Source organism: Petaurus breviceps, unplaced genomic scaffold (genome assembly GCF_028583685.1).
Source record: "Petaurus breviceps papuanus isolate PSGF00001 unplaced genomic scaffold, PetGlider_PUasm1.0 64, whole genome shotgun sequence".
Lineage (NCBI taxonomy): Eukaryota > Metazoa > Chordata > Mammalia > Diprotodontia > Petauridae > Petaurus > Petaurus breviceps.
Window position 1 is genome coordinate 5378027 of NW_027186428.1, and position 11699 is coordinate 5389725.

The 11699-nt window shown below is 42.8% G+C and overlaps 1 protein-coding gene across 3 annotated transcripts in view; it reads left to right on the forward strand.

The window, feature by feature from the left end:
• The window catches only part of CUNH14orf180 (chromosome unknown C14orf180 homolog), a 45020-nt gene extending 41204 nt beyond the window's left edge, over positions 1 to 3816 (forward strand). For all 3 annotated transcript variants that reach the window (XM_069103817.1, XM_069103818.1, XM_069103819.1), the window contains one exon: positions 2029 to 3816. In XM_069103817.1, coding sequence (XP_068959918.1) covers positions 2029 to 2231 — 203 coding nt within the window. In that variant the 3' untranslated portion in view covers positions 2232 to 3816. The remainder of the gene's footprint in view (positions 1 to 2028) is intronic.
• The last annotated feature ends 7883 nt before the right edge of the window (positions 3817 to 11699 follow it).

Here is an 11699-nt window from a genome sequence, read left to right on the forward strand (position 1 = left end):
AGACCCCTGCAACAACAGTACTGTCCCTCACCAGTGGACAGTATTCACTCTCAGTACTGTCCCTCACCAGTGGACAGTATTCACTCTGTCTGCAGGACAGTCTCAGGCCTTCTTAACCAAATGCCAGGTTCCAGGACTTCTTCAACAGGACAGTCTTTCACCAGTGGACAAATCTGGCAAAATAACATCAAAACAGACAGACAAAGTACCAGCAAAACAGCCATGTCTCCTCAGTCCTTGGCAGCTCAGGGGGCAGGTCTCAAAAGTCCAGGGCAATTCAAAGCGGCCACCAGCAATCTCTTAGTCTCTCCCTCTCCACGAGGTGCTGCTTCCAAAAAGAACTTCCGCCTCTCTCTTGTCTCTCCAAATCTACATCACCAGCTCCTCCCAGTCAGGACTTTCTTTTCACATCAAAAAGTCCATCCCACAGGTGGGATTAACAAGCTCTGGGTTTTAATACAATCAATTTGAAAACCAAGCCAATGCAGGGGAATCTTTAATTGCCATTACTATCACAATGTGTTTGCCACTTGTTTACCCCTGCCTCTCCAGGATTGGGTTCAGAACTCCAGCTCAGATGCTCTTCCTCTAAAAAGCTTTCCTAACGCTCACTAACCCTATCCCACCCCAAACACACAAAATCCGTGTCAGGATATAGATTTCTCACTCTACTTTGTCTGGCTCTCCTTTGCTTTCTGAAGCACATACGCAGGAGAGATTTTCCCAATCCCAACTCAGACTGTCAACTCAGCAAAGCTACTCCTAATTCCCTCCCAATCTGTGACACACTCTCCCACAAATGCACAGTGAATCCAGGGGAAAGTGGGTGCATGCTTAGAGTGCATAGGTAGCAAAGTTCCTGAAAGTCTTTTTCTCCCTTTCATGAAGTTTCCTTTTAGCAGGGCATATAGCTTTTCTGCTGGGCTCCTTATTAGAGTCTTAGTTCATTTCCTTGGTGTGTCTTGTTTGTTTTCAGCTTCCAACACAGACCCAGTAGCTAGTGGCTGCTGTTCGGGACCATGGCCAGGATGCAAGGTGAAAGGCAGTCAGGGTATAGTGGATAGAGAGATAAGCTTGGAGTCATGAAGGCTCCAAATTCTACCTATAATGCATGCTAGCTGTATGCCCATAAGCAAGTAATTTAATTGGCCATTTCCTCCAAAGTTCAAGAGGCCAGACATAGGGGCTCTTCTCCTCCCCTCCCAGCACTTTCTTCTCTGGGACTGCACAGGAGGCTCCCCCTTGTGGAAGCTGCCAGAGTTCTGTGTCCCCATTTCTGAACTGACTCCATATTTTATAAACAGCTTCCAGGGCATGACCACATCTTCTCAGACAATATCAACATACTTCCTGTTGCAACTCACTCCCTTTCATCTAATGGCTTTCAAGGTCTTCTAAATTGATGAAGGACTTCTCACACTTCGATTTATTGATTTAATAGAGATGTCTGCGCCTTGTTCATGCCTATGATTTATTGATGGATTGCTCTCACCTGACAGTTATCAGGGCACAGCATTTTGTTGGTTACTCTAAGAAGCAGTGGTGAGATAGATTGACTCAGCTGACCACACCTTTACACATTCTTCCTCATGTCATGGTTATTTCTTCTGTCCATGTCCTATCTCCTCTAATTAGACCATAAGTTTCTTTTAGGGTGAGTCAGGGTCACAGACCACAGCACCCCAGAATTTCCAATTAGGAGGGGCTTCGGGGACCATCAAATCTAACCAATACCAGAAAAAGAATCCTCATTATAATACATCTCACAAGTGGACCAAAGCCTATACCTGGAGACTTCTAACAAGGTCAAGGACTTTTGAGAAAGGTTTTATTTAAAAAAAAAAATTATATGAACATATACAGTATTTGGGGTGAGAAGAAAGGTAGGACCATACCTAGAGAAGACCTTTGGCCTCAGTTTCTAGGTTCTGTTTTCATCCTGCTTGACCCCAAGCATAGTGAGGGAATGCAGCCAATGAACCAACACTAACTCGATTCTGTTGCTGTTTCCTCCTGCTGTACCTGCAGCCCCAGACAGATGGTCGTCTGGATGCCCTCTCGTCCTGTGCCTCTGCCTTGGTATCCTGCTTGCCCTAGCCCTGAGTCTCTGTTGTGGTCAGGCCAGGCTCGGCTCCAAAGCCCTGGAGGAATTCCGAGCCTGGATCCTCCTCTTTCTCCTACGGGTAAGACACATGGCTCTGACCTTCTGGAAGTGGTTTGGGAGACAGTGACAGGAGCCCCCACATTTGCACAGATGCAGTTCTTCTGCCTTTCTCAGTTTGAGGAACCTCTTCAGTTGCCATTTGGGAAAGTGACTTCTACAGCCCTACGCCCTCCAAGTCAATGAATGGTGTCTGAGCCTGGAATATGGGGCGTTCTGACACGAAGTCCCAGGAAGCTGAGGGTTTCCGGAGCACCATATTCAGGTTCAAAGAGAAACAAACAGTGGGTCTGCTGAGAAACCTCCAGCCATCAAGACCTGCATTCTATTGGGTTCTCCAGGGCCCATAGTAAATGTTATGAGAACTTCCTACTATCACTACTAAAGTACACATGCATACACACACACACAAACACACATACATACAAAGTTCAGAGCTGGAAATCATCTCAGAGAACATCAGGTTCAGCTTGTCACCTGGAGGAATCCCTTCTATGACGAGGTCCCACAAGATCATCTAGCCTCCACCTGAATGCTTCTCCTGATCAGGATCTCATTTCTTTCAGAGGCAAACCACTCCACTTTTGGTAAATTCTAATCATTAGAGATTTTTTCCTTATATTGTGCTAAAAAATCTGCCTCTCCATTGACTTTCACCCATTACTTCTGATTCGGGGTCAAATAGAATCAGACCCTCCCATGATGCCCCTTCAGATCACTGAATGTAGCAGCCTGAGTATCTGCTGAGTTTTCCCTTCTCTGAGCTAAATATTCCCAGGTCTGTCAACATATCCTCGTATAGGATGGTCTTCAATCTTCATCATTTGGGCCATTCTCCTCTCAACATTATCCAGCTTTTCAGTGTCTTTCCTAATATGTGGCACAAAGAAGTTAACACCAGCTATGTGCTTATCATGCAAAGGTCAGCCAGACCTCCTTCATTCTGGACTCTTTTAATGAAACTTAAAATTGCATTTGCTATTTTAGTTACCATGTGATTCTGTTGACTCAGATTGAGCTTTTGGTCAGTCCATAAAGAATCCCAAGTATCTCTTTTTTATGGACATGTATAGTTATACCCATTCATACATATATACGTACTTATATGTGCATGCATGCACACACACACACACACACACACACACACACACACACAATCCTCTAGAATTCTTGGAAGCCCAGACACTGCCAGGTTAAACTGCTGTTCCACTAATCACAAATTGGACTCGTGTTACTATTTTATCAGAGAACATTGGATCTTGGGTACATCGCTTTCTCAATCATTAAAGAAGGTTTCACTTGTTTATCCACAAATAGATTCCATTCTGTTTTCGAATTTGTCATCTTTCTCCAGTTTAATTTAATCCCTTGCAATAAATATGAAGGGATCACACAAGCAAGGTGAAAGGCAGCCAGAGTATGGTGGCTAGAGAGATGACTTTGGAGTCAGGAAGGCCTGACTTTAGTTCCTGTCTCTAACACATATTAGCTATGTGATCATAGGCAAGTAATGTAATCTTCCATGCCCTAAGACTTCTCAAGACTATAAGTTACAGATGCGTTGCTGGTCAACATTGACGAAAGGACTTTCCACAATGAAATTTCACCCATGAAATCACATCTAGACAAAATAAAATGTATGACACTGTGCTAAGTACTGGTGGACATAGTTCCTTCCCTTAAGAAGGTAACATTCTAATGGGAGAGTCAAAGGAAGGAGTAGATACAAATTGTAAGTCGATAGATATGACACAAAAAAGAGTTACAGTGGCAAGGATAAGACATAGACAACGTGTTCCAAGAAAATTTGAAGAGGAGAGAAGTTTCAGCTAAGGGGATTAAGAAGAAGAAACGCCTGAACTGGGCTTCAAAAAAAGTTGAATATCTCTACGGGCAGAGATAAAGAAGGCTTGAATTTTGGTTGTGGGGATCGCACCAAAGAGGAAGTCAGCCAGATAAGGTCTGCTAACATTCCATAGGAGCTGTGTAGTCCATTTTGTCTGAAATATTGTAGTGGCAAGCACACTGGCATATCCAGGATGGCTGCTAGCACAGGTTCTTAGATCTGTTTTACAAGGAAATAGAGCTGTTCAAGGGGTCACCAATCTTTTTAATGACATTCATTAGTTCAGGGGAAAAGTCAGCACCCTGAACTTCAGAGAAAATATAAGCAGAGAAATCAAGTCCAACAGACAGGACTTCTAAATTTCTGAGAAATTAGCACAGATCAACAGACAGCTCCAACTGTCTGCCCAAGGCATATATAGTTACCAGAGAGAGAAGCACCAACATTTGGGTTTTTCAAAGCCCAGAGGGCCCCTTGATGGTTACCCAGAGTCTCATCTGGTCAAATCACAAGAACACTCTTTCAATGTAGTAGCCCCAAAGCAAAATGCTAACCTCAGAGTCTACCTACCCTTCTTCAGGGTCAGAGGGCTTTACAACCCTCCTGACCCACAAAAGGTGTGGTCCTTCCTGGAAAAACATGCCCTCTAATCAAGCTTCCCTTAATAGGCTCCACATGAGGCCTATTAATGGACCTACTTACTACAGGCAAGCAGAAAGTCAGTCAGGGTATGGTAGATAGAAAGATGACCTTGGAGTCAGGAAGGCTTGGCTTTAGTTCCTACCTCTAACACATATTAGCTATGTGACCGTAGGAAGAACCTATATTCTAGTAACATTACAAATATACAATGTGTGATGGTGGAGATGGGTGAGTTAGGAAATACAGGTCAGAATAAGATTAGAGAGAGCTTCAAATGCTGATCTAACAGGTGGTTGTTTTATTCCATGGTTAATTAAGAGGTACCAAAGGCTCTTTGACAGAGGAGAACTATAGTCAGAGCTATGGTTTTAGGAAGATTATTTTGTCCTGCTCTGTGAAAATGTGAGATCCTTGAGAGGAGAGACCGTGATTTTGCCTGTCTTTGTGTCCACAGTGCTCAGCACAGAGCCTGGCATATAGTAAGCACTTAATAAATTATTGTTAACAGACATGACTTAGTTCTCGAAGATAATGTCAGCTTTGAAAGCTCTCAGAGCTTCTACCAAGCCGGGAAAGCTTCCAATGTAGTCAAGGCAACAGACACTCCGGCTGGTGACCTACCTAGCTAAGTGGAAAGGCACAGCGGGTTGGCCACAAGATAATGAATTCTTGGGCCGTGGAAACCCATGAAAAACATTTTTAAATGAAATAGTCCTTAGCCTTGTGTGACTCCCTTCTGCATTCTACAGAATGGCAGAGAATGAGGGAGAGGGCACTAAGAATCACAGTTTTTACATAATCCACAAACATTAATTTAACTGTTGTTTCTTAAAATATCAGATTTCTGTCCACTAACAAAAAGGTTGGTATGCTACCAAAGGAAGTGAAATGTACCAAATGGTTGTTTTTGCTGATAATGAAGTCAGAAGTCACACCAAAAAACCCCTTACGTGTAAATGTAAATATCAATCATCAGTCATTTATTAGATGCTTACTAAGTGCCAGGTACTGTGCTAAGCACTAGAAATTCAAAGATGAAAGAGAAAGTTCTGAGGGAGACAGCCTGTAGGCAGGTAGATATAAATGTATACAAAATAGAAGATAATTTGTGGGGAAAGATGACACATGAGCTATTTCCTATTCTCTCAGGGTGCCTGGATCAACAATCATGTGTCACATCTCTTCCACTTACCACCTGTGTGAGCTAAGTCTTTTAAAACTCCTTGAGCTACTGTGACTCCTTTACAAAGATGGGGAGAATGATAATGGGGTACATAATCTCATAGGTTTGCATCAATGATCATATAAGATAACATCTGTGAAACACTATGGTACCATAGTTCTGAAGGTAAGTAAATTAAACCATGGGGCAAAGGAAATGAAACACTCGTAGACCGCCTAACATTTAACAAAATGAGTGTTACTTAACAATAACTTAGAAAGGGTGTTCAGCAAGAATACAGCATTGATTCCTGATTGCCTTCCCATTTGCCATGGTTACAGCCCAGGTCAAGAAACATGGTCAGACCTGAGGAGTCCCAGACTCTTCATGCACTAGGTTTTTGTTCTTAGGCCACCAAGAAACCACGCCTTAGAGGGAGTTGAAAAATGGCAATTGCTCCAAGGAGGCATCCATCTCCCTCTTCCCTTGTTGCCCTCCCAACATACACACACACACACACACACACACACACACACACACACATACTAGGCCTAATGTTTAAAAAGAGCATAGACCTTTGGCTATTTGACATTTATTTTTAGATATTTGACTATTATTTTCTAATATTTGCAAAGCAACTTCCCTATGCTCACTCCCTAGCCCAAATCCATTTTACAGATGAGGAAAGTGAGATTGAATGAGATTAAGTGACTTGCCCTGGGTTCCACTGCTAGTGTTTGAGGCAGAATTAAAACCAGGTCTTCCAGACTCCAAATCCAACATTCAACACTCCCTTTCCTCTCTAAACACTATCCATTCATGACCTTGCCACCAGGGTAGACTGAGAAACAAACCCCAAATCCTGTATTTTTTGTGGAATATGGCTTGGTAGAAAGATACCTGCTCAGGAGTTTGACAGACCTGGGTTCAAATTCCACCTTTGCCCTGGACTTACTTTGTCACCTTGAGCTAGTGGCTAAATCATTCTAGGCTACAATTTCTTTATGTGCAAAATGTCAAGGAAAGGTCAGAAAACCTGGATCTGAGTTCCAGTTCTGCCACAGCTTGTGTAATTTGGAGCGTGTGAGTTACCATCTATGGGCCTCAATGTCCCCGTCAAACTAATTTTCTGAGGTTCTCAAATGCTGAATTATCTAAGTTATTAGTCTCTGCTCTGCCTCTCATGTGGCTGTTGTGAAAATTGGAGAAGATGGATGGAAAAGCACATTGGGAAACCTAAACCTCGCATAGATACAAAAAATAGCCCATATTAACATATAATTTTATGTTTTACAAAGTTATTTATATCCCTCTTGTCATTTGATCTTCAAAACAGTCCCAAGGAGTACTTATTGCAGGTATGATTATACCCATTTTATTTTATTTTATTGCTTTTTGGAGGGGGGAGGGCAGGGCAACTGGGGTTAAGTGACTTGCCCAAGGTCACATGGCTAGTAAGTGTGTCATGTGTCTGAGGCTGGATTTGAACTCAGGTCCTCCTGACTCCCCGGCCAGTGCTCTATTCACGGTGCCACCTAGCCACCCTTATAGCCATTTTAAACAAGACCAAACAAGGTTTGGAAAAGGAAGGTCAAACAAAAAGTCAGTGACAGAACTGAGATTGGCTCTCAGGCCTCCTGGCTCAGAATCTAAGACTCCCTCCAAAGCCCCTCGATCCCTGTTGTTTAAGAATATGGGATATAAAGATGCTATAGGAAGAGGAGCTGTGTTTATGGAGAGGAATTATTTTGTTTTTGTGAAGGGAATAAGGGGGAAAGAAGATTCTTCTGTTCTTCTCTTATCATGCGGAAGGTAAATGCATCTTCTATGAAACCAGGTCAGCCAGATGACTCCCAGCTGTCACCGTCTCCCCTGGAGACCCAAAGCTTTACAAAACTCTCAACCTCCAGCAAAAGCAGCCCTCGATGGGCACTGAGCCCAAGCAAGGACTCTGAGAGACTGACAGATGCCTTAGGGGTGGAAGGAGATGGGGCAGGCTGAAGTCAGTAGGAGGGAAAACAAGTCAGGGCCCAGACAAGAATGGAGAACCTATGGAGACAAATGAGCCAGAAGATCATTCTTATCCCCAGCTGGCCGTCATAAGCTGTCATTGGTAATTAGGGGCAGGCAGGGGGCGGTCTTAGGTACTCACAGGCTATCTTGGGTACTCACAAGGGGTCAAGTAGCCAGAGACAGTTACAGGAGGTCAAAGGCAATTTCAGGCAATGATAGTCAAGGGAAAGATTCAGGCAGTCACAGACTGTCATTGTAGGCAGTCACGGGAAATGAGGGTTAATAACTGGGTTAATATGTCATCATGGGAAATCATTCACAATCACGGTTAGTTGCAACTAGTTGTAGATGATCGTGGACCATCCTGTGCAGTCCCAGGAAGTCCTGGGCAGTCCCCAGCTTCCATATCTCAATTTAGGCTCCCCTCTAAGATCCCTACCTTGTCGTGGCAGAGGCTTGCATAGCTCAATGAGACTGTGAGCTACGCTGTGCAGGATACCCAAGACAGAGAGGTCATAGTGGAGAGTTCTGACCAAAGGTGATCTACTGTAGAAAGAAATGGCAAACCACTGCAGTATCTTTACCCAGAAAACCCCATGGACAGTCATGCTATGGTCCATGTGGTCAAGAAGTATCAAATACGGCTGAATGACTGAACAACAGCTCAGCTTCTCAAGTGGAGAACAGAGGAAACAAAAGAATGGAATGAACCCAGCCAGCAGTCAGGTTTGGAGGTTATTCCCAGGGGACTTTGCTTCTTGGCTGAACAATCACATCTCTAGACCAGGCCTAAGTTGGCTTATTCCTTCAGGTCAAAAGCAGCCACCAACATCATCCGGTCACCACTATTCAAATGCCCAAATAAGGTTTGAGGTCCTTTATGACCCATTGGAGGAGGGGAGGTTCAGACCTTAGGGGTGGGTCTACTCATCAGAAAGGAACTTTGCAGCCATGGCCTTAAGCACAAAATGCACATTAAACCGGGTACCAGTTCCCCGTCGGCATGCCTGTGTCCAAGGCCTAGGCAAGGTTAGGTGACCAGGCCTAATTAAAGATCCCTCCTATTACAAATGACAGAACTACCTCCAGTTGGGGTCTAATAGAATCCCAGTGACCATGGTGAGTCTCATATGAAGCAAGGGGATGGCTGAGTGTATCCTGAACTATCCATGTGTGCCTGTAGGGCCCCTTCCCTTGGCTCAGTCCTTCTCTTCCATGACAAATGTCTAGGACTTGTCCTCTTTGTAAAGCATTATCATTTTCCTCTTACATGAGTGAGTATTCCTCAGGAGCCAATTATCCTACTCTTTCCAGGTCAACAATGATAAACTTGATAAACTCATCTTTAGGGATGAAAGAGAGCATCCTTTCCTACTCAGGAAACTTATGGACTTTAATAATGACCTTCCAGAGAGAATGTTCCTGATTCTGTTGTCATTTGTGTTATCACAGAATGCTAGAGATAGAAGGAGCCTCAGAGATCATTTAGTCTGACCTCATTTTATAAATGGAGAAACTGAGACCTAATGAGAGGAAATGACTTGCCCAAACTCACATAGAGAATCAGTGAGAAGGCCAGAACTCTTAACTCAGCTCCAATATCCTACCCATTCCTCCATTCCTATAACTTGTCTAAACAACAAACTCCTTTGAGGTAATGGTGGGTTTTTCAGACCATGTTAGAGGAGACATTAGAGTCATGGCTCATAGGTGAAAAGAATCTTAGGTCAGCTGGAAACATTCAGTACTCTTCTAACACTGTGAAAATGGCCCTTCCCTACCAACTTAGGCTATAAGACCTGCCTGGGGAGAAACCCTAATCCTAACTGCCTTCCAGTTTTAACTCCAATAGTGCTATGGATTGGCCCCCTGATTTGCTCACTGATGCATTTCTTGCATTTTCATTCATATCTTTGGTCAACATAGATCTGATTTTCCTACCAAAAATTTTGTAGAGATGAAAAAGTAGCCACATAGGGCAGTAACTACTACTGTCTCTGATTACCTTTTTTTGGGTAATATTCATTATTTTTCTTCACCATTTGACATCTTCCATTCTTTCCAGATGTCTTGAAAAAATCAATATCTCTATGATAGTCTAAAGGAGGTGAGTCAGGGAGTGTCTAAGCTAAATTGACATATTCTCTGATTAACTACTTAAGCTGTTGTCTGAATTATGGCATCCCCTCACCTAGGATTAAGAATATTGCAATTGGGGCAGCTAGGTGGTGCAGTGGATAGAACACTGACCATGGAGTCAGGAGGACCTGAGTTCAAATTCGGCCTCAGACACTTTTCACACTTACTAGCCATGTGACCTCGGGCAAGTCACAACCCCAATTGCCTGGCCTTTCTTCCTCCAAAAAAAAAAAAAGAATATTATTATTAAGATAATAGAGTGTGGATCATGGGAGATCACCTCAGTTTAATCAAGACTTCTCTTTTCAATACCCTCTTCATTTTTTTCCTCAGGACTTCTTCCAAAGTACAACTGACTTGGGGGAGGGGGGAAATGTGGTACAAAGGAAAGCATTACAGCTAGAATAAAAGAACCTGGGTTCAAATCCTAGCTCTGGGAGCAGTGGGTGGTGCAGTGAATAGAGCACTGGTCCCGGACTCAGGAGGAGCTGAGCTCAAATCCAGCCTCAGAGGCTTGACACTTACTAGCTGTGTGACCTTGGGCAAATCACTTAACCCCACTTGCCTTGCCTTCCCCCTCCAAAAAAAAAAAAAGATCCTGGCTCTGCCACTTGTTATGTTTGTGACCATGGGCAAGTCATCTCACCCATTTCCTTATTGGTAAAATGGGGGGGGGGGAGGCTCTAGATTATTAAATGGACCCTGAGGTCCTTTTTGCCACTATAGCTGTGATCTCTGTGAGTGATTCTGTTTAGTTACAACTTCCTTGGATCTTCTGACTTCCTTTGTTGAATTAATGGAGATATTGATTATGCTTCAGTTCTTCCAGCATTATGTCAACTCACTGGTTGTTGGATGATGATCTCACACATGGAGAACAATAACTAATGCTTATATGATCTTGGGGGGAGGGGATGGAGAGGGATTCTTACAAATATGGAATATTCTATACACAGATGCATTCACTTTGTTGGTTTTGCTTAAAGGTTTTTCTCTAATACCGAGGTGGATGGGGAGAAGGTAAGAAGATAGATGTTAAGGGGTATAAAAATAAAGGACACTTTTAAAGAAAATGTTTACAGAAAGTCTAAGAACTCTATGATTAATGGAATCATCTGCCACAGCAGCTAGGTGGTGCAGTAGAGCATTACACCCCTGCCACCCCCCCCCACCCCAGTCAGGAGGACCTGAGTTCAAATCCAACCTCTGACACTTACTAGCTGTGTGACACTGTGCAAGTCACTTAACCCCAGTTGCCTCAAAGAAAAAAATAGAATCATCTGACCTTTAAAAAATCTTTATAGAAAGTCTAAAAACTTGATGATTAATAGAATCATCTGACCTTTTTTTCCATCACTTATTGAAGAAATAAAAAGGGGATCTCACTGAACTGTCATTTTGCATTTCTCTTTGTTTCATGGGTCACCACAGAGAAAGCATTCATCATCTACTGCATATGTGAACAAATTGGCAGTAGGTAGGGGCCAAAATTAAAATGGGCTAACTTTCTTCAGGCCTAAGATAGGTTTTAAGCAGCTCTCTTTGCAAGTAAAGGTGTACTTAATGATAAACTATTTTGCAAATAAATTCTATTTTTAAAAAGGGAAATTTCAATTAATATCAATTAATTACATTTATTACTTAAGATTTTTATCATGAAATCACATTAATGTTTAAAAAATTACTTTGCTAAGTGGTACAAGTTGTAATACATTTTTCAGGTTCTCTTACTGTTT